Source organism: Babylonia areolata, chromosome 19 (genome assembly GCF_041734735.1).
Source record: "Babylonia areolata isolate BAREFJ2019XMU chromosome 19, ASM4173473v1, whole genome shotgun sequence".
NCBI classification, from domain to species: domain Eukaryota; kingdom Metazoa; phylum Mollusca; class Gastropoda; order Neogastropoda; family Buccinidae; genus Babylonia; species Babylonia areolata.
The window spans coordinates 2,913,679-2,940,014 of record NC_134894.1 but is presented as its reverse complement, the minus strand read 5'-3'; the positions used below and the strand labels follow the sequence as shown (position 1 = coordinate 2,940,014).

Below are 26,336 nucleotides of genomic sequence, written 5' to 3'. Positions count from 1 at the left end.
GGAAGAAAAGGAAACAGGGTTCATGTGTGTGCACTTACACTTGTTCCAGACTTTGTTCTGAGGTGGGTATAGCTGGTGGTGGGGGAGTATGGATTGAGGGGGATGAGAGGGAGGTGGACAAATGAGTAAGTGAGTGGCATATACATATTTCTGAATACATTGATCATGTGTATGTATTTTTCAAAGTAGAAATCTGATCAGGTATCCCTTTTTTCTTTTTTATATACTTTTTTTTTATGTTCAGCTTGATGTGAGTATAATAATGTAGCATTGTAATGTGCTAAGAAAACTTCACAAGAAGGTTCCAGCACAAGAAAATAACAGTTATCATCAGAATACTTTGCATTCAAACCCGAAGTGAAAAATTGCTGACATGACCATGGTGGGGATGAGATGATGGAGAAGAAGATGTAAGACGGAGGGAAGCAAGAATGTTACACAATCATAATCACAGAAATTTGATTTTATCATTACAAAAAGGAAAATAATAAAAATACAACTATTTACTAGTTTAAAAAAAAATCTACCTTTAAAACTAAATTTGGTTTCAGATTACAAAAATGGGCGATAGGTGGGGTATGTAGGAATGGAAAACATTCACAAACCCAACTGCTGATACACAGTACACACGCACATGCACATGCACATATACACACATATACACACTGAGAACAAGAAGAGATCTTCAATGGCAAAATTAATTTCTCTGTTAAATTAAAGCACATAAAACTGTTAAAAGCTAAATGTAAATCATGGACATGCCAATAAAAGGGAAATGTAAATCATTGAATGACAAGATGTGCAAATCACAGGTATGAAATACAAATAGCAATGCACAGATGCATTTAGAATAGGCACTGGGAATAAATGATCTTTTGAGTATATTTTTTCTTTGCAAGAGGCAGCTGTTGGCCCATACCCCACCCTCACCCATTCCTATGCCAAACCCTAGACACACTGCCCCAGTGACTGTAGAATTCTATGGGATATAAAACCATATTGATAAAGCTGTGTGTCTGTATTATCATGGTGGTGTGACTGGGGCTTACACCAGTCTGAGCCTGCCTGCTGTGTACCTTTGTGCATGTGTTTCAGTGGTGGTGTTCCTGGTGGCCTACCACCCAAACAAGCAGCTGATTTGTTCAAACGACCTGCTGTGTTATGTGTAGATGTTTCATTGGGGATGTTCATAGTGGTCAACCACCAGAACAAGCAGCTGATTGGTCCAAACGACCTGCTGTTTTATGTGTACATGTTTCAGTGGTGGCATTCCTGGTGGCATACCACCAGAACAAGCAGCTGATTGGCTCCAATGGCCTGCTGCCAGCCAACAAGTTCCTCAAGGAGGTGAAGGAGCGGATGGATGGAAAGCTGTCATGGACGACGATCAGCCATGTTCCCAGCATCCTGTGGCTGTTTGACTACCAGAACAACCTGAATGTGCTGCTGGACAGGGTGGCGGTGGTGGGGATGTGTCTGTCCGCCTTCGTGGTGGTTTGGGGGGCAGCCAACTGGTTCATCATGCTGACCCTCTGGGTGCTCTACCACTCCCTGGTCAACGTTGGACAGCGGTGGTTAGTGACCCTCTACTTTTTCTACTCTGTTATCACCAGTTATGTAGATATCATAGTCAGTCCTGACTGACTAGGACCATTAGAATAGCAGAATAGGCAACTGCTGTCCTATCTGGGCCAGAATTTGATTTTTGTGGAGAGTGTCTTGTCCAAGTTATATCCCCACTTCTTGGCCAAGAGGGCTTTAGGACAGTTAACATTTGGATGGTCCCCAAAGGCCAACTAGCCCTCAAGGCAGCAGCACTAAGAGTCAGTGCAGTCTTGCCCCCTGGTTTGAGACTCCTGGTCCTTCACAAAAGACTAAGCTGTAAATGACTTACAACTGCGTGGAGAAACCATTGATCATGCAGCTTTCACTTTGCTGTTCACCCAACTGTTATCATGTTAGTCTCTGATATGAGCCCAGCTTTGAGCCTTCACTGGTTATAGTGTCTGATGATAGTACATGTTTCTTGGGTTTTGTTTTTATCTTTTTCTCTTTGTTTCTAGCTGTGCCTATTTCAGTCTGTTACAGTCCAGGCTCATGATAAGTTGAAAATTTTAGGAGTCCCAGGGACTCTTACCATGATTTTTTTGGGGGGTCCCAGACTACCTTCAGAGTGTTACTCAAATGCTGCAGGTTCTGAACAAATCTGCATTGTTACACACATACAGAGGTAGGCATACCTTCTATTTATATTTGTGTTGGTTTCTGGTCCATGCAGTGGTGAAGGGAGACAACTGTTAAGTTTTTTGGAACAGATGATCCAAGCATCAGACTGAAGTCCTTTCTCTGTCTCTTTTTATGTGTTATTTCTAAAAGATTTTATCATGTCCAAGGGACTTGCTTGATGAACTTCTAGTGCATCCATTCCATTTTCAAAGCGCCAGGGGTTCATACGTATTATTAGAAGTGCTGACAATTCAGTATTGCCACAATAAGCCATAGAGGCTTGCATGTCATCTGCATTACTCTTTTTGTCATATCTTGCCTCTTGACAGTGGTTGCCATTGACAGCACATTGCCCCTCCTGTGTCAACCAGTGGATGTTAGCACATGTGCCATAAAAAAACAACAAAAAAACAGCAGATCTTAATTACCTTATCAGTATGTCACCTATATTTTGATGTTTTTCCCAGCCTACATTCAGCATCACAGAGCTATTATGGATATGGATGTCATGTGTTGTGTGATCCTAAAAGGGCTGTGGTATATAAAAAGAATTCCAAACAAAGTATAAAATAAATAAATAGATAAATAAAAATCACCACCACTCTCCCCATCCACAGCTCACACATTTCATCAGCGCTGGCACTTTTCTTGCTGGTTGATCAGCAAGGGTGTCAAACTGTCAAGATTGTTTTTCAGTTCACTCTTTTGCTGCTGTTTATACCTTGTCTATGAAGGTACTTTAAATGTGTTTTTCTTTCCGTTTCAGGTATGGATTTGGTAAGTTGCTTTGTATTCTTTTTGCAGTTTGCAATTCATTATTTTAAATAAAATCCTGTTCTCATATTGAAGATTTGCAAAGGTTTTGCCTTTGTACATTTTGGTGCACTATATATAGGTATGCATACATGTATATAAAAAAATATATATTTCATAATTAGAGTATGGACAGGTATATGCATTTGCATTCATACATGCATGTTATATTTCATGACATAAGGACATGTGCACATTAATGCATAATGATTGATTAGTTTTGTGTGAATTGTGTAGTTGTGCATAAATGTGTGTGTGTATAGGAGTGTGTGCGAGATTATATATGTGTGCATAAGAGTATCTGTTTGTACGCATGAACACTTATACTTTGTTGGTTATAGTCTTATACACACACATGCTTGCCAAGTCTCAATAATCGACCATCGACTGCCCATTAACCCCCATGTTTATCTTCTGTTGTCTTTTCTCTTCAGTCAAGCGTCAGTGTTTTCTCTCTCTCTCTCTCTCTCTCTCTCTCTCTCTCTCTCTCTCTCTCTCTCTCTTTCTCTCTTTCTTTCTTTCTTCCACCATTTTCAGGACTGAGTTTTTCTGCATGTCTGCGTAACTCAAGAGATACAGTTGCAGAGAAAAGAAAGGGCAGCGTACTCATGGTGTGTGGTTCTCCCCCACCCCCCCAGGCCCCCTCGCCCCCAGGCTGGGAGTGAAAGAAAGAGCAGTGTAGATAACCATGGTGTGTGGTTCACAGGCTGGGAGTGAAAGAAAGAGCAGTGTAGATAACCATGGTGTGTGGTTCACAGGTTGGGAGTGAAAGAAAGAGCAGTGTAGATAACTATGGTGTGTAGTTCACAGGTTGGGAGTGAAAGAAAGAGCAGTGTAGATAACTATGGTGTGTAGTTCACAGGTTGGGAGTGAAAGAAAGAGCAGTGTAGATAACCATGGTGTGTGGTTCACAGGCTGGGAGTGAAAGAAAGAGCAGTGTAGATAACCATGGTGTGTAGTTCACAGGTTGGGAGTGAAAGAAAGAGCAGTGTAGATAACTATGGTGTGTAGTTCACAGGTTGGGAGTGAAAGAAAGAGCAGTGTAGATAACTATGGTGTGTAGTTCACAGGTTGGGAGTGAAAGAAAGAGCAGTGTAGATAACCATGGTGTGTGGTTCACAGGCTGGGAGTGAAAGAAAGAGCAGTGTAGATAACCATGGTGTGTAGTTCACAGGTTGGGAGTGAAAGAAAGAGCAGTGTAGATAACTATGGTGTGTAGTTCACAGGTTGGGAGTGAAAGAAAGAGCAGTGTAGATAACTATGGTGTGTAGTTCACAGGTTGGGAGTGAAAGAAAGAGCAGTGTAGATAACCATGGTGTGTGGTTCACAGGCTGGGAGTGAAAGAAAGAGCAGTGTAGATAACTATGGTGTGTAGTTCACAGGTTGGGAGTGAAAGAAAGAGCAGTGCATTGATGGTGTGTGGTTCACAGGTTGGGAGTGAAAGAAAGAGCAGTGTAGATAACCATGGTGTGTAGTTCACAGGTTGGGAGTGAAAGAAAGAGCAGTGTAGATAACTATGGTGTGTAGTTCACAGGTTGGGAGTGAAAGAAAGAGCAGTGTAGATAACTATGGTGTGTAGTTCACAGGTTGGGAGTGAAAGAAAGAGCAGTGTAGATAACCATGGTGTGTGGTTCACAGGTTGGGAGTGAAAGAAAGAGCAGTGTAGATAACTATGGTGTGTAGTTCACAGGTTGGGAGTGAAAGAAAGAGCAGTGTAGATAACTATGGTGTGTAGTTCACAGGTTGGGAGTGAAAGAAAGAGCAGTGTAGATAACCATGGTGTGTAGTTCACAGGTTGGGAGTGAAAGAAAGAGCAGTGTAGATAACTATGGTGTGTAGTTCACAGGTTGGGAGTGAAAGAAAGAGCAGTGTAGATAACCATGGTGTGTAGTTCACAGGTTGGGAGTGAAAGAAAGAGCAGTGTGTTGATGGTGTGTGGTTCACAGGCTGGGAGTGAAAGAAAGAGCAGTGTAGATAACAATGGTGTGTGGTTCACAGGTTGGGAGTGAAAGAAAGAGCAGTGTAGATAACAATGGTGTGTGGTTCACAGGCTGGGAGTGAAAGAAAGAGCAGTGTGTTGATGGTGTGTGGTTCCCACAGGCTGGGAGTCCCAGCTGCTGGAGACGGGGTTCCTGGCCACCTTCCTCTGTCCGGTGTGGTCCCTGCGCCGCTTCCCCCGCAACACCCCCACCTCCCTCGTCGTCATCATCGCCTTACGCTGGCTCATCTTCCGCATCATGCTGGGGGCGGTGAGCTGTCTGTGTGTGTGTGTCTGTGTGTGTTATGTTTATGTGTGTTGTGTGTGTGTGTGTGTGTGTTATGTTTGTGTGTGTGTGTGCATGCTAAGACATATAAATGTGTGTAGTGGTGTTCAGGTAAGGGAGGCAAACGATCTGTGTTGTGTGTGTGAAGAAAGATAAATGGTGTGTGTTGTGACATTCATGAAAGGGAGGTAAATGTGTTGTGATGTATAGAGAGGGGAGATAAGTGATGTGTTGTGATGTATAGAGAGGGGAGTTAAATGATGTGTTGTGATGTATAGAGAGGAGAGTTAAATGATGTGTTGTGATGTATAGAGAGGGGAGTTAAATGATGTGTTGTGATGTATAGAGAGGAGAGTTAAATGATGTGTTGTGATGTATAGAGGAGTCAAATGATGTGATGTAAAGAGAGGGGGGTTAAATGGTGTGATGTGATGTATAGAGAGGGGAGATAAATGATGTTATGTATAGAGAGGGGAGATAAATGATATGTAAAGAGAGGGGAATTAAACGGTGTGTTGTGATGTTTAGAGAGGGGAGTTAAATGGTGTGATGTGATGTATTGTGAGGGGAGTTAAATGGTGTGATGTGATGTATAGAGGAGAGTTAAATGGTGTGATGTGATGTATTGTGAGGGGAGTTAAATGATGATTGTATTGTGATGAAAAGGGAGGAAAGAAATGCTTATTGTGCTTTTCAGTGAGGGGAGACGAATGATGAGGTGTGATGTACAGTGAGGGGAGATAAATGTGTTATACATATAGGGTAGGTAAATGCTGTTTTTGTAGGGAGGGGAGATAAATGTGTGTTGTGACATTAAGGAAAGGGAGATTAATGATGTGTGTTGTGACATGCAGGGGGGGGGGGGGGAGACAAATGATGTGTTGTGATGTATAGAGAAGGGAGGTAAATGATGTGTGTTGTGACAGTTGGAGAAACTTGATGTTTTTCATGATATACAGGAAAGGGAGACAAACAATATCTGGTTTGATGTGCAGGGGCTGATTAAAGTGAGGGGAGACAAATGCTGGTTGGACCTGACCTGCATGAATTACCACTATGAGGTGACCTCTGACACATTTTTCAGATGCACTGTTAGTTACATAGTCAACGCCACCATACAGCTGAATTAGAAATGGCATCATTATAATGTGAACAGTGCAAAGGCTGTATTTTATTTCAATGAAAGTTAAGCATATTTACTACAGAACAATTTAGAAATTGCAGCCTGCACATTAAGACTTGAATCAGCCCTTGTATCATTATCAGGGACATAAGAAATATCCATACCTACTTGCTTTATCTAATTTCCATTACCAGCAGCTCTACTGCCAATACAAACACATAGGAGAGAATGGACAATCCACTCTTGTCCTGCATGCTACATCCAAAGGCTCTGTTAGTCATCCTTCATGATTGATTGAAATTTTAACATTACTGTTTATAATGGTGCACATTTCTGTGCATCAGTTTGAGAGCCTGAAGGGTTTCATGCATGCAGTAGGGAAAGATCTTTACTGAAACAGAATAAAATGCCATGGAGTAGTATACAGTGAGTATGTGGTAATTAGTTACATCCTCTTTGCACCAGGTGAATGTGTCTTCATTTCTCCTATTGATATGACCTGCTGGGTCTTCTCTGACACATGGACTTCTCTGCTGAGATTTGAGAGGGATGATGACAAGGGTGATGAAGATTACAAGGATGATGATGATGCTGACAGTGACAAAGATTGTAATGATGACTACAAGGATGATGATGATTATGATGATCAAGATAATAATGACAGCAAGGATGATGATAATGATAATGATAACTACAAGGATGATGATGATGGCAAGGATAACAATAAGTATGATGATAAGGCTGACAAAGATGACAGTGATGACTACAAGGATAATGACAAGGATGATGATGATGATGACAAAGAAAATGATGATGGCAAGGATCATAATGACAGTAAGGATGATGATGATGGTGATAAGGCTGACAAAGGTGACAGTGATGACTACAAGGATAATGATAAGGATGATAATGATGATGACAAAGAAAATGATGGCAAGGATGATAATGACAGCAAGGATGATGATGATGATGATAAAGATAATGATGATGATGAAAAGGATTGTAAAGATGCTGACAAGGATGCTGACAATGACAATGACGATGTCAACAGACTCAGCCGGTGCCGAACCCGATGAGTTACTACATGCACCAGTCACCAGTGCTGTGGCACCAGGTGGAAACACTGGGCAATCACTTTGTGGAGCTGATCGCCCCATTCCTCCTCTTCATGCCACGCCCCTTCCGCATGGCCGGGGGTGCCATTCAGATCATGTTCCAGGTCTGTTCCTGTTCACAGAATACAGTACAATCTGTCTTTGTTACCAAGTGTATCTGTGTCACAAGGAATATTGTTGAGGGTATGAAGGGGTGTAGTACACCATGGGCTCAACCATAATCAGAAATCATGCACACACACACGCACACACACACACAAACACACACACACACACACACACACACACACACACAGAGTAGGATTTTTGACACATACGCCTGTGCATATAAGTTCAAGTACATGCTCATGCTCACGCACACGCACAACTTCCCCTACCCCCCGACATCACCCTCACCCGCGACATACCCACACACAGAGCATATCAATGTATGTGCTCATTTCAATATTTGCCATATTGCTCACAGAGGGAGCTGGTGACTAGATCTGCAGTGAAATAGTTGCTGACTGCACAGTTCTCTTTTACAGCTTGGGTTGGCTGAAAAGGGCATTGAGTGCTTTGGGGAAGAAGCTGTTGGCAAAGTGATTGGTTTTGGTCCTAAGCTTCAAGGAGCAGTAAAAGTGCGCACAGATCCATATACGCCACATATCTGCTTTATGAAAATGTTTTAAAAAAGAAAAACAGCAGATACCTGACCACATGAACCACCATGTTGAACAGGCTGTCTGACATGTTAGAGTGATGCCAGGCTGACCTGGTTGTTCCCTGGTTGTTCCCCTTGACAGCCTGTCTGGCATGTTACAATGATGCCAGGCTGACCTGGTTGTTCCCCTTGACAGCCTGTCTGGCATGTTACAGCGATGCCAGGCTGACCTGGTTGTTCCCTGGTTGTTCCCCTTGACAGCCTGTCTGGCATGTTACAGCGATGCCAGGCTGACCTGGTTGTTCCCCTTGACAGCCTGTCTGGCATGTTACAGTGATGCCAGGCTGACCTGGTTGTTCCCCTTGACAGCCTGTCTGGCATGTTACAATGATGCCAGGCTGACCTGGTTGTTCCCTGGTTGTTCCCCTTGACAGCCTGTCTGGCATGTTACAGCGATGCCAGGCTGACCTGGTTGTTCCCCTTGACAGCCTGTCTGGCATGTTACAATGATGCCAGGCTGACCTGGTTGTTCCCCTTGACAGCCTGTCTGGCATGTTACAATGATGCCAGGCTGACCTGGTTGTTCCCCTTGACAGCCTGTCTGGCATGTTACAATGATGCCAGGCTGACCTGGTTGTTCCCCTTGACAGCCTGTCTGGCATGTTACAGCGATGCCAGCCTGACCTGGTTGTTCCCCTTGACAGCCTGTCTGGCATGTTACAGGATAATTATCCTTTTTTTTTTTTTTTTTTTTTGCATCAGTTTATGCTACTCCCAAGGATTTCACTGAAATTTGGGCTGCTCTCCCCAGGGAGAGCGCGTCGCTACAATACAGCACCACCCATTTTTTTGTATTTTTTCCTGCATGCAGTTTTAATTGTTTTTCCTATCGAAGTGGATTTTTCTACAGAATTTTGCCAGAAACAACCCTTTTGTTGCCGTGGGTTCTTTTACGTGCGCTAAGTGCATGGTGCACACGGGAACTTGGTTTATCGTCTCATCCGAATGACTAGCGTCCAGACTACCACTCAAGGTCTAGTGGAGGGGGAGAAAATATCGGCAGCTGAGCCATGATTCGAACCAGCGCGCTAAGATTCTCTCGCTTCCTAGGCGGACGCGTTACCTCTTGGCCATCACTCCACCAAGTATGACTCCATCCAACAATGTGGTGAAATAAAAAGGAGTCATACTTGAATGTACATCTTCAGATGCCTTGCAGATAATACTGATCATCAGTAACATGGGTATTTTGCATATGATGTTGATCATCATGAATATGTGATGTTTTTACGGTGGCACTGTCTTCCTGTAATATCTGTTGTTTTTCAGGTGAAGTTGGTTTTTTTTTTGTGGTTTTTACGTTCTTTGTATTTTTTATTTGTATTACATTTCACCATCATCAGTATTACTTCAGCCCGATATATTTCTTAATTTCAATTCCTTCTCAAAAATATATTGTAAGGGTAAAGCTGAATTTGTTTTTTTGAAAATACTTATAGACATTTTGCCAATTAAGATAAGTAGATTGATAAAGTGATAATTTCCCTTAATGTGCGGATCATTTTTTACTCCAAATAATATATCTATATTTGATAGTTTTAACTTGACATTAACTGAGTAATGAATTGTCTCTTCAATAAAACTCCAAAGGTTATATACAACTGGGCATTCACAGAAAAAGTGTTCGATATAATCTACTTTGTCACAACAGTAAGCGCACTTGTTGTTTTCTTTAATTTTCATTTTATTTAGAATTATATTTGTTGGGTAAATATTATGAAGAATTTTCCAATGTAAAACTCTTAATCTGGTTTCCTTTGAGACTTCCTTTGCTCTTACCCAAGCTGATCTATCTAATTCAAAATTAAATTTTCTGTGCCAAAAATAAAAAGCTGATGGGGTGTCTGGTTCCTTATTAGCCGCTAACAGTTTCCTGATTTGTTTTGGTTTCGTGTTAAATCGGTTTATGTCACTTGTCTTTTCATCTGTCTGCCGTTTTCCTGTCTGTATCCACTGAATCCAGGAATTAGGGATGGAATTAATTAGAACATTGTACTCTAGCATTATACTCGCTCTATTTTGACCAGTTATACCGCTTACTTCATTCAGTGATAAGTCTGTTCTCTGTGTGATGCATCATGTGTTTGATTTGAATAATCCCCTTTTTTTGTCAGTGTTGGAAGAAGAGTGGAGTACTTTTATGTGTTATTAATGAATTATTAAACAATAGCTGGTTTTGGAAAGTAGTTTGCATAACTTCTTCTAGTTTCGTGATATTCTTGTAAAGTAAGTAAATTTTGATCACGTCTTTCCAGAATTCATTATCTATTCTATCTAAGCCCTTTATTTTTTCTGTTTTACAGTTAATCTGAAAAAGATTGTCGTATGGTGCGAGTTTTCCAATATGCCATTTCGGTATCAGACTCCAGCAGTGATGTTCTTTGGCATCAAATAACTTACCTGCCCACTGTAGCTGCAAATATTCTTGTAAATTAATCATACTGGTCATATCAAGGCCTCCTTCTCCATATCCAGACTCCATTACTTTTCTTTTTACTTTTTCAAATGCCTTTCTGTTTCTATGTTTTTTTTGCCAAAGAAATTTATATAGATACGTATTTATTTTACATAAGACTGTGCGTGGTAGACCAATAGACTGCATGACGTAAACAAATTGACTAATTAAGAATGTTTTTATTACAATAACTTTACCTTGTATGCTGAGATCTCTTTTACTCCTTTCTCTTATTAAGTGTTTCAAATGTTCCATTCTACTTAACCAGTTTTCTTCAATGTTTTTTGCCATATTATCTGATTCGAAATATATTCCTAAAATTTTTACTTTATTTACTACTGATATTGGAATGTCTTCATCTTCATTTTTTTACCTATCTTTAAGGCTTTCGTTTTTTGTATATTCAACTTTAGTCCCGAAAATGTTTCAAACATTCTAAATATTTCCAAGGCTTTAATGATATCCTCTTTGTCATTTAGGAATAATGTTGTATCATCAGCCATTTGCTTTATTTTTGAATAAACTGCGTCTCTCTCAGCAGAAGTTGGTTGTTTAATACCTACTATTGTACTATTTCTAATCCTAATGGCTAACACTTCTACGGCTAAAACAAAAGCTAAGGGGGAGAAAGGGCAACCTTGTCTAATTCCGCAAGAAAGACTGAAAGGTTCAGATATCCATCCACCGTGGTTAACAGAACTTGAGATATCATTATTCAAAACATAAACCCATCTCTGAAAATCAGTACCAAAACCAAACACTTGAAATACATGTTGCATAAAAGTTTTAGAGACAGAGTCGAAAGCTTTAGAAAAGTCATCTGCAAGTAAGTACCCAGCTTTATTGGTTGTGTTTAAATAATTAATCGTGTCATCTATTGATCTTATAACTGTGGCGATATTCCTACCTCTAATGTATCCTACCTGATCCTTGTTTACTAGCTTATATATTACATTATTGAGCCTCTCTGCTAAAACTTTTGCTAACATCTTATAGTCGGTGTTAGTAAGTGTTATTGGTCTCCAGTTGTTGAGTTTGTCCCTATCTAAGTCTTTACCTTTGTGTAACAGAGTAATTATTCCTTGCTTTTGAGTGAATGATAGTTCTCCTTTGTGAAATGACTCGATGAAAGAGTCTGTAACAATTCAGGTGAAGTTGATTATCAGTGATACCTGCTGTTTTCTAGGAGGTACTGGTCATTAGTGATAACCTGACATTTTCCAGGTGATACTGATCATCAGTGATAACCTGACATTTTCCAGGTGATTCTGATCATCAGTGACACCCAACATTTTCCAGGTGATTCTGATCATCAGTGATAACCTGACATTTTCCAGGTGATACTGATCATCAGTGACACCCAACATTTTCCAGGTGATACTGATCATCAGTGACACCCAACATTTTCCAGGTGATACTGATCATCAGTGATAACCTGAAATTTTCCAGGTGATACTGATCATCAGTGACACCCAACATTTTCCAGCTGATACTGATCATCAGTGACACCCAACATTTTCCAGGTGATACTGATCATCAGTGGTAACCTGAAATTTTCCAGGTGATACTGATCATCAGTGACATCCGGCATTTTGCAGGTGATTCTGATCATCAGTGACATCCGGCATTTTGCAGGTGATTCTGATCATCAGTGACACCCAACATTTTCCAGGTGATTCTGATCATCAGTGATAACCTGACATTTTCCAGGTGATACTGATCATCAGTGATGACCTGACATTTTCCAGGTGATACTGATCATCAGTGATGACCTGACATTTTCCAGGTGATACTGATCATCAGTGATAACCTGATATTTTCCAGGTGATACTGATCATCAGTGATAACCAGACATTTTCCAGGTGATACTGATCATCAGTGATGACCTGACATTTTCCAGGTGATACTGATCATCAGCGGAAACCTGAGTTTCCTGAACTGGCTGACGATCCTGCCCAGCCTGGCGTGTTATGACGATGCCAGCCTGGAGTGGATGTTCCCCAGGTCGGTGTGTGGCTACGTCGTGGACCTTCAGCAGACCAAGACCACCGGTGCTGTGCCCAGACCACACTTAGGTATCACTGCTTTTGTTGTGGTGTGCTGTACTGTGTTGTGTTGTACTGTGTTGTGCTGTGCTGTGTTGTGCTGTGCTGTGTTGTGCTGTGCTGTTCTGTGTTGTGTTGTACAGACCAAGACCAGTGGTGCTGCACCCAGACCACACTTGGGTATCACTGCTTGTGTTGTGGTGTGTTCTGTCATGTGTTGTATAGACCAAGACCACCAGCGCTGTGCCGCAGACCGCGCTTAGATATCACTAAGTGTGTTGTGTTGCATTGCACTGTGTTGTGTTGTATAGACCAAGACCACTGGTGATGTGCCCAGACCACACTTAGGTATCACTTTTTGTGTTGTGTTGTACTGTGTTGTGATGTGTTGAGTCATGTTGTACTGTGGTGTGGTGTGTGGTGGTGCATTGTGTTGTATTGTGTTGTATAGACCAAAACCACTGATGCTGTGCCCAGACCGCGCTTGGGTATCACTCCTTGTGTTGTGTTGTATTGTTCTGTGTTGTGTTGTACTGTGTTGTGCTGTGCTGTGTTGTGTTGCATATACCAAAACTACCAGCGCTATGCCCAGACCACACTTAGGTATCACTCCTTGTGTTGTGTTGTACTGTGTTGTGTTGTATGGACCAAAACCACTGGCGCTGTGCCCAGACTGCGCTTGCTGTTGTTGCGTGTGCTGTACATATGTGTCAGACAATACAGTACAGTGCAGTGCAATAATGATAATAATGATAGTATTTATATAGCGCTGAATCTTGTGCATAGACAAATCTAAGCGCTTTTACACCAGTCATTCACATGCAGTGCACCCCAATGCGACACAACACAACACAGTACACTACACTACAGTACAGAGTAGTGTAGTGTCGTCCAGTACATTAGAGTGTTCACCCTGTCACTGTATGTTATGTCAGGAAACTATGTGTTGAGAGTGTTCAACCTGTCACTGTGTGTTATGTCAGGAAACTATGTGGGGAGAGTGTTCAACCTGTCACTGTGTGTTATGTCAGGAAACTATGTGCAGAGAGTGTTCAACCTGTCACTGTGTGTTATGTCAGGAAACTATGTGCAGAGAGTGTTCAACCTGTCACTGTGTGTTATGTCAGGAAACTGTGGGGAGAGTGTTCAACCTGTCACTGTGTGTTATGTCAGGAAACTATGTGTTGAGAGTGTTCAACCTGTCACTGTGTGTTATGTCAGGAAACTATGTGCAGAGAGTGTTCAACCTGTTACTGTGTGTTATGTCAGGAAACTATGTGGGGAGAGTGTTCAACCTGTCACTGTATGTTATGTCAGGAAACTATGTGTTGAGAGTGTTCAACCTGTCACTGTGTGTTATGTCAGGAAACTATGTGTTGAGAGTGTTCAACCTGTCACTGTGTGTTATGTCAGGAAACTATGTGGGGAGAGTGTTCAACCTGTCACTGTGTGTTATGTCAGGAAACTATGTGGGGAGAGTGTTCAACCTGTCACTGTGTGTTATGTCAGGAAACTATGTGTTGAGAGTGTTCAACCTGTCACTGTATGTTATGTCAGGAAACTATGAGCAGAGAGTGTTCAACCTGTTACTGTGTGTTATGTCAGGAAACTATGTGGGGAGAGTGTTCAGCCTGTCACTGTGTGTTATGTCAGGAAACTATGTGGGGAGAGTGTTCAGCCTGTCACTGTGTGTTATGTCAGGAAACTATGTGGGGAGAGTGTTCAACCTATAACTGTGTGTTATGTCAGGAAGCTTTTTATGGAGAGTGTTCAACCTGTCACAGTGTGTTAGGAAACTATGTGCAGAGAGTGTTCAACCTATCACTGTGTGTTATGTCAGGAAGCTATATACGGAGAGTGTTCAACATAACACTGGCTATGCTGATCGCTTACCTGAGTCTGCCTGTGGTCAGCAACCTTCTGTCATCACGACAAGCCATGAACACGTCTTTTGACCCTCTCAGGCTGGTCAACACCTATGGGGCTTTTGGCAGGTATGGGCCTTGTGTGTGTGTGTGTGTGTGTGTGTGTGTGTGTGTGTGTGTGTGCGTGCATACATGTGTGCATGCGTGTGTGTCTGTGTCTGTGTGTGTGGGCGTGTGTGTCTGTGTGTAAAACATCAGGTAAAACATCAGTGGGATACCTGCTGCCTGAGTACAAGATGTAGATAACTAAGGACACCATGTGGTAGTAAACCTTCTGGAGATTTTGACAGAAAGACTGTGACGGCAGTTTCGCAAGCCATGCAAGCCATGGGGGAAGAACACATACACACACACACACACACACACACACACACATACACACACAGTTTAGTAAGCCATGGGGAAGAACACACACACACACACACACACACACACACACACACACACACACACACACACACACACACACACACACTCATACACACACACACATACAAACACACACACACACACACACACGTGAGAGGCTGAAAGGAGGTGGGCAGGTGTTGAGCATGAAGGTGTGACTGATTGCAGCATCACCAAGAAGCGCCACGAGGTGATATTTCAAGGCACGAGCAGTGCCGACCCCAACAGCCCCGGCACTGTGTGGCAGGAGTACGAGTTCAAGTGCAAGCCAGGCAACATGAGCCGCACCCCCTGCCTCATCTCCCCCTACCACTACCGCCTGGACTGGCTCATGTGGTTCGCCGCTTTTCAGGTCAGCCTGGGGTGACTGTGTGTGTAGCTGTGTCTGTTGTCTTCATGGAGGGGATGTGGCCGAGTCAGGTGTTGGACTTGTGATCCAGCGTTCACCAGTGATCAGGGTTCATGGCCCAGTTTCGGCATGGTCTCACTCCACAACCTGACATTGGTTGGGGAATGTTAACTCATTGAGCCCTGCACCCGAGCATTGCTCTGAGGTCAGATTTGTCTCATTAAAATCGTTTTCAACGTTCCTACATCTGCTTAAAGTTATTTATTATAATTATTATTTATTTATTTTTATTATTTATTATTTTTATTTATTTATTTTTTAAATTATTTTTCTCAAGGCCTGCCTAAGCTCGTTGGGTTACGCTGCTGGTCAGGCATCTGCTTGGCAGATGTGGTGTAGCGCATATGGATTTGTCCGAACGCAGTGACGCCTCCTTGAGCTACTGATAGTGATACTACTGCTTAAACTGCAAAGAAAGGGGGCCAACTTGTACTGTATTTCTGGATGCGTCCACACCTAATTTGGATGGAAAACACATCAGTGTGGCATGGAGGCCTGTTGAGGCTGTAACATCCTTGGGGTTGAATAGGTTAAAATGGTGGAAGGAGAGAATTGGGCCCTGCCTTCTTGTTCCAAGCCAAAGACACAATGGATGTGAAATCACTGCCTTCTTGTTCCAAGCCAAAGACACAGTGGATGTGAAATCACTGCCTTCCTATTCCAAGCCAAAGACACAGTGGATGTGAAATCACTGCCTTCCTATTCCAAGCCAAAGACACAGTGGATGTGAAATCACTGCCTTCCTATTCCAAGCCAAAGACACAGTGGATGTGAAATCACTGCCTTCCTATTCCAAGCCAAAGACATAGTGGATGTGATCACTGCCCTGATGGCCGTAAAAAGACTATGGGATCTTTGACAGTTTTTATTTTATTAACCTAATTACTGTAGTGTGGTCCAGGAGTCTGCAATGTAGTGTTGAAAGTGTGGTGCTCATCTTCAGGTTCAGGTTGTTGATTTGATGTACATACACCTGTGGATCCTACATGTTGTTGGTGCCTGTCTTTAATTCTGTATCGGACTGAAGATATTATAGAGCATCAGAGTAGATGACAAGAGTCACATGTGTTACTGGATAACTTTGTCTTGTGTCTGTTGTGTGGGATATTTCTGTTAGATGTGGTGTGAGTTGACAGGTATGGTGGGAGGTGAGCATCAACAGGTGTGGTGTGAGATGACAGGTGAGTGACATGTATTGTGTGTTGCAGTCCTATGAGCGTAACCCCTGGCTGGTTCACTTGGCGGTGAAGCTGTTGGTGAACGACGCGGAGGCTACATCCCTGATCGAACACAACCCCTTCCAAGGCAAAGCTCCCCCCAAGTCAGTGACGCCCTCGCTGTGATGATGTCTGTTGATGCATGTGTACTGTGATGTAAATGTACGGTGCTGTGTGTTAGCTCATAATATACTTTGCTGTAATACATATGGCACAGTGTGGTGTGACGAGGACAGTGCTGGTGTAGAGAGGGAATGTTATTGGAGGCTGTACAGTAGGTGTGGTGTGCAGCTACAGTGTTTCCAGTGCAGGCAGCTTTGACTGTTTTCACCGTTGAAGCTGACCACGAACAGTTAGAGGGGTTAAGTACTAAAGCAATGGTGTGGAAGTCTAGTTTGTCCTAAAGGAAGAGAGAGGAAGGAATGAAGGGTTCTTGTTGAACTTGATTATTGCCATTATCAGCATCATCGTCAGTGCTGTGTTGTTTGTCTGGGCGTGTGGAGGAAGGGGAGGGAGAAGGTGGTGGTTGAAGGGGGTTGGGGGGGAGGGAGGGAGGATGAAGGAACAGAAGAGATGCCTGATGCTGTACTCATCTTCCTCATTCTGGGGCAGGCTCTCATGGCCTGATCAGAGGCCTGATCAGTGCAAAGGTCAGGCATATGCTTTCTTCTTCTTCTTCTTCATGCTCTTGTTGTTGTTGTCGTTCTTCTTCTTTCTTCTTTCTTCTTCTTTGGCAATAGCAGATGTGTATTTTTCTTCGTCCTCTTCTTCCTCCTCCTTTTTTTCTTCTCTTCTTCTACTTTGTCAACAGCAGATGTTGTGCAGCATGTATGGATCAGTCTGCATGCCCTGACACCTCCTTGACACCGAAGCTGAAACTGATGTTCTCCGTGGTGTGCAGGTTCATTCGGGCTGAACACTACCGCTACCACTTCACCAAGATCGGCAGCCCCGAGGCCAAGGGAGGAGCATGGTGGCGCCGCACGCACAAAGGGAATTACATGCCACCCATCTCCATGGAAACGGCCCGTCCCTTCCTGCGACAGATGGGGTGGAAGTGGCCCAAAGTGAAGACGAGCTGAAGACAGCGTCAGTCCTGAAAGACACCAAGCACTGACGGAAATGACAGCATGTCTGCATGGACTCTTTCTGCACCTGCTATCTGCTTTCTTCTTTTTGCCTCACCATTAACAGGCTAATTTTGCAGATGTTTCGTTTTTGACTAGTTATTTATTGATTACCTTATTAGCTTTTTTTGATTGGACAAGGAATATAATGCGTTTTCATGTGTGTTCATGTGTGAATGTGGTGTGTGTGTGTGTATGGGTGTGCTTTCATGTTTGCATTAAAATCTACAATTTCTGTAATGCTGTTACAGTTTACTTACCGATTTGCATCTTTGTCATCAAAGTTATATTATGATTTGAACAGTCATGTACCTGGTGCTGAGATATGTATTTGAGTATGTGTGAGTGTGTGTGTTTGTGGAATTATCTGATTGTGCCTGTGTAAAGCTAATACACTGAAAATTTCATTCTCATTCCAAGATTGTTGTTGTACCTTGCTATGTGTTCTGAAAGTTGAAAAATTCAGAGAAATAAACCAGGTGATGCTAATTCCTTGTGCAGTGGGACTCCAAGTGCATTTTGAAAAACTCACTGTGTTGATTGATATGACTGGGTCTGTTCAGTGTTGTTTCTGTCTGTGCCACAGAAAAGACCATTATTGTCCATCAGTTTCAGTTTCTCATGGTGGCATCACTGTGTTCGGATGAATCCATATACGCTACACTACATCTGCTATGCAAATGCCTGACAGCAGCATAACCGAACATGCTTGTCACGCTTTGAGTGCATGCATGTATATTGTTGTACCTATCGGAGTGGATTTCATTGTACAGAATTTTGTCAGAGGACAACACTTTTGTTGCCATGTGTACTGCACACGTCTTATAGTCTCATCCGAATGACAAGACGCTCAGTTTGGTTTTCCAGTCAAACAAGGGATAAAGGGCGAGAGTGGGATTCAAACCCAGACCCTCTTGGGTCTTAACCATTGTGCCACCTTGCTTCTCATTGTCAATACTGAAATCAACAATTCTGGAATCAGAAACAATTTTTTAACACCCATTGAGAACAGCGAAGTTGATTACAGTCACTGTGAGTCTAGGTGTGGGTAACCTGTGGGTAAAAAAGAAATAGAAGGTTGGAATGGTGTCAGATCATGCACACTGATCGAAATGTGCCACACCACATGTGTATTTGAAGAAGAAGAAAAAAGGGAACAGATGCTTGACCTACGCATAAACCCAACACACTGGTCAGGCCTTGAGTATCCACCATACGTTTGTGTAAAACATCAGCATAAAATGAAATAGAGTAACTCAACAATAAAAACAAATAACTGAATACATAAATATGTAATTAAAGATATTTGAAGGCAGATGGATGAAATAAAGCAAGAACGAAATGGGCCACACTTGGCAAAGCCCCCTGCACACTCACAAAAGCGTGCAAATGTACACACACACACACACACACACACACCCTGTCTTTGATTCCTCTTGTTGGATATATTTGTGTGTGAGTCAAAGTTCTGGTTTTTAACATACTGACATCCAGTTTTCATCCTGACTGTAATCACATGAAGACTAGAAGCAGACAGAAACACATTTTTAACAGATGAATTAATGTTTGTCTATTATTTATTCATTAATTTCTGGACTTAGTGATCTTCAGACGGTATGTGGGTGGTGTCAGTGGATGGTGTGAGTGGGGGGGTGTGGGGGGTGTCATGGAGTGAGGCAGGCCTGCTGACACTGGAGGTGAGAGAGGAAGTTGTTGGCGTTGCCCCCGCACCCACCCCACTGGAAGTGTCGGCACTGACCGCTGGCCGCATCATGGAACCAGCGGAGGAAGACGGCATCACACGGGCCCACCTCGGGGGGCAGCGTGCATCTGTCATCTGCACGTCAGTCACGCACGCGCGCACACACCAAAAAGTAGTTTTCGTCACGCACACACACACACACACACACTCACAAATACATTTGTTCTGAATATATATATATATTGGGGGGGTGGGGGGCGGGGGTGTTGTGGTGGTGGTTATTTTGAAGTATGTCGCCTAATCACCAGAACCCCGTGCTCAGCATAACGTAAACAACCAAAATTTTGTGGTACAAAGCCAAATCTATTTTTGCTCACATTGATGATCCATTTTCTCCTTTCCACCATTGGAGTCATGTTGTAAAAAGTTCTTTGCTCTTTCAGTTTTTATTAAAAAAAAAGAAAGAAAAACAACAAAAACATGTACACATAAGTTGTAATCTGCAACTTAAGATATCACTCATAATTGTAGTGTGTGTCTATCATGACATTTTAATATAATTGTAGTGTGTGTCTATCATGACATTTTAATATAATTGTAGTGTGTGTCTATCATGACATTTTACTTTAACGTCTTTTCACTTTGAATGATATTAAGACACGCAAATACGACATAGGTTTATATGTGAATGCATATGGTTTCTTATTGTCCTTAGGAATTCATTATGATAACACCCGGCCGTGTTCGGGCATGCAGTGAAATTAAGTACTCCATAAACCACTCTATTTCTGTAATACTATTTGCAACAGTTTTGGATCATGTTTCAGTGATCACGATGTAGTGTCAATTCACTCTCTCTCTCTCTCTCTCTCTCTCACTCACTCACACACTTACTCACTCACTCACCTGCGTGAGCAGAGAAGCAGAGCCCAAACAAACACACGAGTATGATCAGCATTTTTTTCACGTTCATAACTTTTTTTTCTTTTCGTGAAAAACACCCAGCAAAATGACTGTGGTGGAGGTTTTCAATGGTTATTGAGCCAGAGTCTGAGAGACGGCAAGAGATAAGGCGTGGTACAAATCGTGATGGTGAACCGAAAATAACCCTGGGGAGATAGCCTTTGGATCTGCGGTCAGCGGGACTGGAGGTCAAAGTCCCTTGTGCATTGTTGATCTTTTATCGAAAGGAGAGACAGAGCAGCTTGATTTGGGAATACTGATGCTCTCTCCTGGAATGAAGATCTCTCTCTCTCTCTCTCTCTCTCTGCTATGTTCTGGGACCTGTATACTTTTCTCAATTTACAGTCATGATTTTCCACTGTACTTCACAATGTTTTGTGGAATGTACGCAGATGATACGAACGTAGCCTACACACTAGTCGTTATAACACAGAAAAAGTATCTCCAGTGTTATCATATTAATCAGCTATTTAAATGATCGGAGCTTATATCATGTGTCTTTGTCTACAGAAAATCAAATACACAATGATCACTCGGTAGAAACACCAAAACATTTCTACTGGCTTTGTTCCTCTTTATATCAGTAATGTGGGGAAGAAGTTCACAATCATAAAAATGTGAATGTGTGTGATTGTGCGTACGTGTGTATGTTTGCGTGAGTGTACGTGCGTGCTATGGTCACTGAGTGAAGAGCACAAGCAATGTGAATGGTTGAAAACCCTCAACCAGGAACATTGCAGCCTCAGTTTCCCTGTTAATTTTTCATGTGTTGAAGCCTGCGAGTTGAGTGACAACTGTCTGCTTGTTGTATATAACAATACAGAAGGTCTAGTGTGCAGGAACCACACACCTGATCCCTTGTATCTTACTGCCCAGCAATAAACTGTGATCTGTGATTTACAGATTTACGGCGTGCATGCACAAATTACTCACACACACACACACACACACACACACACACACACACATCTATCAATCAGTAAATCTATCTATCTGTCTATCTATCTCTGATATGGGCTGTCGTATTTCTGTCTCTTCATGACAGTGAGTGCTGAATGCTGTGTAGTGTCTGGGATCAACAGCTGTGAAAATGCCCGTTTTGTCTTTGTCGCCTCTTTTCTTTCTGTCTTTTTTTTTTCTTTTCTTTTTTAAGGGGTTGGGGGACGGGCCATTCTTTATGTCTTTTCATTGTCTTTTTATTCAGTTACAGACAAAATTGATTCAAAGCTGATGTATGTCTTATTCATGCCAACTTCATATCACACACACACACACACACACACACACACACACACACACAGCTTTCGCTGCTGGTCAGGCATCTGCTTAGCTTAGCAGATGTGATGTAGCGTATATTGATTTGTCCAAACGCAGTCACGCCCCCTTGAGTAACTGACCTGAACTCTGTGTGTGTGTGTGTGTGTGTGTGTGTGTGTGTAAGTGTGCGCGCGCGCGCGCGCGTATGGTGTGAGTGTGTGGTATGATTGTGTGTGTGCGTGTGTGTGTGTGTGTGTGTGTGTGTGTGTGTGTGTGACAATGACGAGTGTTGACACACACAGCCACCAGACATGATTTACAGGAGGTAACAATGGTGGCTGTGCAGCTGGCGTGGGCCCCGCCACTGGCGACAGTTGGCCGACTTCTCACGACGTTCTGTCGCCTCTTGTGCTTAAGGCCATGCCTCATCGTACGAATCACTCCAAGTATGATAGACCCAAACTCTGTCACGCTCGCAATCAACTGGCGTGACAGCTGAAGTGGCTTTGTTTGCCGTATGTTTTTGAACCAAGCTTTTTGGGAGGTTTGGTAACAGCAACACACTCGTACTAAAATTCAGTTTAGCCACGGCAGATGTCTGAAAGTCATAGTAACAGTGGTCATTAAGCATGTCCAAGAAAAGTTACTTTTCTGAAGCGTGCTTGTCATGTTGTATGAAAAAAAGGAGAAATGAAAAAACAACTACATGAACATGGGGCCCAATACATTTTTCAAACCAGTGAAACTAAAGAGACTCTAGGAGTTGGAAAGTCTGCTTTAAAAAAAAATCAGTTGGATCACATCATACTGAGGACCCATGGAGTACACCACACAGTGTGACACAGCCTTCACACTTGAGATTCGGAAAGTCCCACGAAGTAAGTGTTGTGTGATTCAATGTATCACGCAGTGTGACACAGCCTTTAGACCTCTGATAAGCAAACTTTGTGGCAATGCGTCCACTGCACAGAACAGTGTGACAAAGCCTTTAGAACCGTCTGATAAGCAATCCATGTGGCGTGTCGTCCACTATACAGCACAGTGTGACACAGCCTTTAGACCTCTGATAAGCAATCCATGTGGCGTGTCATCCACTATACAGCACAGTGTGACACAGCCTTTAGACCTCTGATAAGCAATCCATGTGGCGTGTCATCCACTGCACAGCACAGTGTGACACAGCCTTTAGACCTCTGATAAGCAATCCATGTGGCGTGTCATCCACTATACAGCACAGTGTGACACAGCCTTTAGACCTCTGATAAGCAATCCATGTGGCGTGTCATCCACTATACAGCACAGTGTGACACAGCCTTTAGACCTCTGATAAGCAATCCATGTGGCGTGTCGACCACTATACAGCACAGTGTGACACAGCCTTTAAACATCTGATGAGCAATCCCTGTGACGTGTCGTCCACTGCACAGCACAGTGTGACACAGCCTTTAGACCTCTGATGAGCAATCCCTGTGGCGTGTCGTCCACTATACAGCACAGTGTGACACAGCCTTTAGACCTCTGATGAGCAATCCCTGTGACGTGTCGTCCACTGCACAGCACAGTGTGACACAGCCTTTAGACCTCTGATGAGCAATCCCTGTGACGTGTCGTCCACTGCACAGCACAGTGTGACACAGCCTTTAGACCTCTGATGAGCAATCCCTGTGACGTGTCGTCCACTGCACAGCACAGTGTGACACAGCCTTAAGACGACCGATAAGGATAACTGAGGTCTGACGTGTTTGGTTCAGTCCCTGACCTGTCAGTGACCAGAGGTGACGTGAATCTGACCACACCATGAAGACCATCCTGCTCCTCGTCGGCCTGTCTCTGATCGTCTCCTCTGCTTGGTGCACGCCAGGTCAGTTTGTGTCTTTGAAAAATACATTCGTTCATAGCCCTGATATATTTTGGAAGGAAAGACATGCAATCTTTTTAATTTTTTTTTATTATTATTTTTTTTAATCTAATGGGGTTTTTTTTCGTTTTCTCTCGAGCCCCCGGTTTTGCTGAATATGATGTTGTCATTTTGTAGGAATATTGTGTGTGTGTGTGTGTGTGTGTGTGTGTGTGTGTGTGTGTGTGTGTGTGTGTGTGTGTGTGTATCTGTCTGCGTGTTCGTGTATGTGTGTGTTGTGTGTGTCTGTCTGCATGCACGTGTGTGTGTGTGTGCATATATATATAATATATATATATATATATATGTGTGTGTGTGTGTGTGTGTGTGTGTGTGTGTATACGTGCTTGCTTTTTTTATAGTTAAGTTTAACGTCTTTTCACTGTTTAGCGATATTAGACGAGGGGAAAAAATAGGTGTGTGGGGCGGGGGGGGGGGGGGGGGGATGTGCGCATGGGAGATGAGGCGCGGGGTACAGTACACGAGAAGAGGTGGTGGGATGACTGTTGTGAGTAGTGGAAAACGAAGAGCTACGAAAAGTGATTTACAACATGAATTATAACAATGAGTTAATCATCCATATAACAGTGAAAAGCATGCTTCGATAACAAAAAACGAGATCAGTCAAATGTAGACACCAACTCGACTTTGAATCAAACAATCAGAATTTTTTTGAAGTAATGAACAATTATCCAAAACATCCCCTATGGACAAAATATGTGTTCGGTGGAAACTGGTCGGCTAGTTTTTGAAAGAACAGTTGTCTTGCTTTTGGACACAGAACAAGTATGTGGTTGACATTTGACTTCTTTTCCGCACATATATGTGTGTGTGCATACATGTGTGCATGTGTTTGTTACATGCGAGCTTATGTGTGTATGTATGTACGTATGTATGTGTGTGTGTGTGTGTGTGTGTGTGTGCGCGCGCGTGCGTGTGTGTTTGTATATGTTGCATGCATGCTTAGGTAGGCCTATATGCGTGTGTATGTGCGTGTGTGCACGTCCATGCGTATGTGTGTGAGTGCATTCGTATGTGTATGTATGTATGTATGTACGTACCCATGACTGCGTGCTTATATGCGTGTGTGTGTGTGTGTGTGTGTGTGTGTGCAGGCTGTGAGGAGCCCCAGGAAGCCGGCATGTGCCGTGGTTACTTCCCCCGGTTCTGGTTTAACGCCGCCAAGCGGCAATGCGAGCAGTTCGTTTACGGGGGTTGTGGGGCCAACGCCAACAACTACGAGACAGAGGAAAAATGTAAGGCGGCCTGCATCGCTCCCGAACTCTGACGTATTGGCGCTATGACGTCAGTGTGATGACGTTTCTTGTGATGTGACATCAAGATGACGTATGCACCCTGTACCGTCAAAGTGATAACGACGCTTTGTGGGGGAAAAAGAAAAAAATCTGACGTGGAACTGATTATCGTTTAAAATCAAGCCGAAGTCAGTGACTAACAAAGTGTGCACTGAATATTTGAATGATTAAAAGAAATTAATGTCGGTTTTAGGCGTGTGTGTGTGTGTGTGTGTGTGTGTGTGTGGCTGTGTGTGTTCGTTCGTTCTTTTGCTTTACGTCTATCCACACTTGCGATTTTAGACGGAAATCCATCTTTCCCACACCACCCATGCCTCAAATCGTCACTACTTTCCCTGTTCCTCTCTCCTCAATTAGCATGAAGTAGATTATAAACGAAATAAAACAAACCAACTAGTCAGCCAGTAGAATTACAACACAGAGCCAACAGTGAAGCTCGACGTGCAAAGTAAATTCTGAACTGTTTCAAACACATGTTGGTTATCATATAAAACATTTCTTATGGAAGCTGATGGAACTGCAGATTTTCTAAATGGTAAATGTGTGTGTATGTGTGTGTGTGTGTGTGAGGCAGAAAAAGGAGGGGTGGGAATGGATGGTTAGGACACTGTACCTGAGTTTACAGGGGGGAGAGGAGGGAGGGAGTTAGGGCACTGTAAGTGAGTTTACAGGAGGGAGAGGAGGGAGTTAGGACACTGTAATTGAGTTTACAGGGGGGAGAGGAGGGAGTTAGGGCACTGTAATTGAGTTTACAGGGGGGAGAGGAGTGAGTGAGTTAGGGCACTGTAATTGAGTTTACATGGGGGAGAGGAGGGAGGGAGTTAGGGCACTGTAAGTGAGTTTACAGGAGGGAGAGGAGGGAGTTAGGACACTGTAATTGAGTTTACAGGGGGGAGAGGAGGGAGTTAGGGCACTGTAATTGAGTTTACAGGGGGGAGAGGAGTGAGTGAGTTAGGGCACTGTAATTGAGTTTACATGGAGGAAATGAGGGAGTTAGGACATTGTAATTGAGTTTACTGGGGGAGAGGAGGGAGTTAGGGCACTGTAATTGAGTTTACAGGGGGAGAGGAGGGAGGGAGTTAGGGCACTGTAATTGAGTTTACAGGGGGAGAGGAGGGAGGGAGTTAGGGCACTGTAATTGAGTTTACAGGGGGAGAGGAGGGAGGGAGTTAGGGCACTGTAAGTGAGTTTACAGGGGGGAGAGGAGGGAGGGAGTTAGGGCACTGTAAGTGAGTTTACAGGAGGGGGAGGAGGGAGTGAGTTAGGGCACTGTAAGTGAGTTTACAGGGGGAGAGGAGGGAGGGAGTTAGGGCACTGTAAGTGAGTTTACAGGAGGGAGAGGAGTGAGTGAGTTAGGGCACTGTAAGTGAG

General features: G+C 43.1%; 3 protein-coding genes across 3 annotated transcripts in view; 2 read left to right on the top strand and 1 right to left on the bottom strand.

Annotated features, from left to right (window-relative positions):
- The window catches only part of LOC143294030 (lipase maturation factor 1-like), a 19,055-nt gene extending 736 nt beyond the window's left edge, over positions 1 to 18,319 (top strand). The window contains exons 2-11 of the mRNA XM_076605428.1: positions 1,262 to 1,574; positions 2,993 to 3,003; positions 5,140 to 5,288; positions 6,299 to 6,364; positions 7,478 to 7,645; positions 12,600 to 12,774; positions 14,585 to 14,738; positions 15,246 to 15,429; positions 16,695 to 16,807; positions 17,605 to 18,319. Coding sequence (XP_076461543.1) covers positions 1,262 to 1,574; positions 2,993 to 3,003; positions 5,140 to 5,288; positions 6,299 to 6,364; positions 7,478 to 7,645; positions 12,600 to 12,774; positions 14,585 to 14,738; positions 15,246 to 15,429; positions 16,695 to 16,807; positions 17,605 to 17,785 — 1,514 coding nt within the window. The 3' untranslated portion in view covers positions 17,786 to 18,319. The remainder of the gene's footprint in view (positions 1 to 1,261; positions 1,575 to 2,992; positions 3,004 to 5,139; positions 5,289 to 6,298; positions 6,365 to 7,477; positions 7,646 to 12,599; positions 12,775 to 14,584; positions 14,739 to 15,245; positions 15,430 to 16,694; positions 16,808 to 17,604) is intronic.
- Positions 18,320 to 19,291: 972 nt separating this feature from the next.
- On the bottom strand, positions 19,292 to 21,206 carry LOC143294056 (PI-actitoxin-Afv2b-like). The gene is made up of 2 exons (XM_076605471.1): positions 20,439 to 21,206; positions 19,292 to 19,667 (listed from the first exon to the last, which is right to left on the bottom strand). Exons 1-2 carry the CDS (start codon positions 20,503 to 20,505, stop codon positions 19,495 to 19,497), a joined length of 240 nt encoding a protein of 79 aa, XP_076461586.1. The 5' UTR covers positions 20,506 to 21,206; the 3' UTR covers positions 19,292 to 19,494.
- A 2,210-nt stretch (positions 21,207 to 23,416) lies between these two features.
- On the top strand, positions 23,417 to 25,154 carry LOC143294029 (kunitz-like toxin PcKuz1). The gene is made up of 2 exons (XM_076605427.1): positions 23,417 to 23,613; positions 24,765 to 25,154. Exons 1-2 carry the CDS (start codon positions 23,550 to 23,552, stop codon positions 24,935 to 24,937), a joined length of 237 nt encoding a protein of 78 aa, XP_076461542.1. The 5' UTR covers positions 23,417 to 23,549; the 3' UTR covers positions 24,938 to 25,154.
- Positions 25,155 to 26,336: the final 1,182 nt, after the last annotated feature.

Coding starts and splice junctions, on each gene's coding strand:
- LOC143294056 (XM_076605471.1), bottom strand. CDS start 20,505: ATGAACGTGAAAAAAATGCTGATCATACTCGTGTGTTTGTTTGGGCTC. Junction 19,668..20,438: donor CTGCTTCTCTGCTCACGCAG/GTGAGTGAGTGA, acceptor ACTGACGTGCAG/ATGACAGATGCACGCTGCCC.
- LOC143294029 (XM_076605427.1), top strand. CDS start 23,550: ATGAAGACCATCCTGCTCCTCGTCGGCCTGTCTCTGATCGTCTCCTCT. Junction 23,614..24,764: donor CTCTGCTTGGTGCACGCCAG/GTCAGTTTGTGT, acceptor GTGTGTGTGCAG/GCTGTGAGGAGCCCCAGGAA.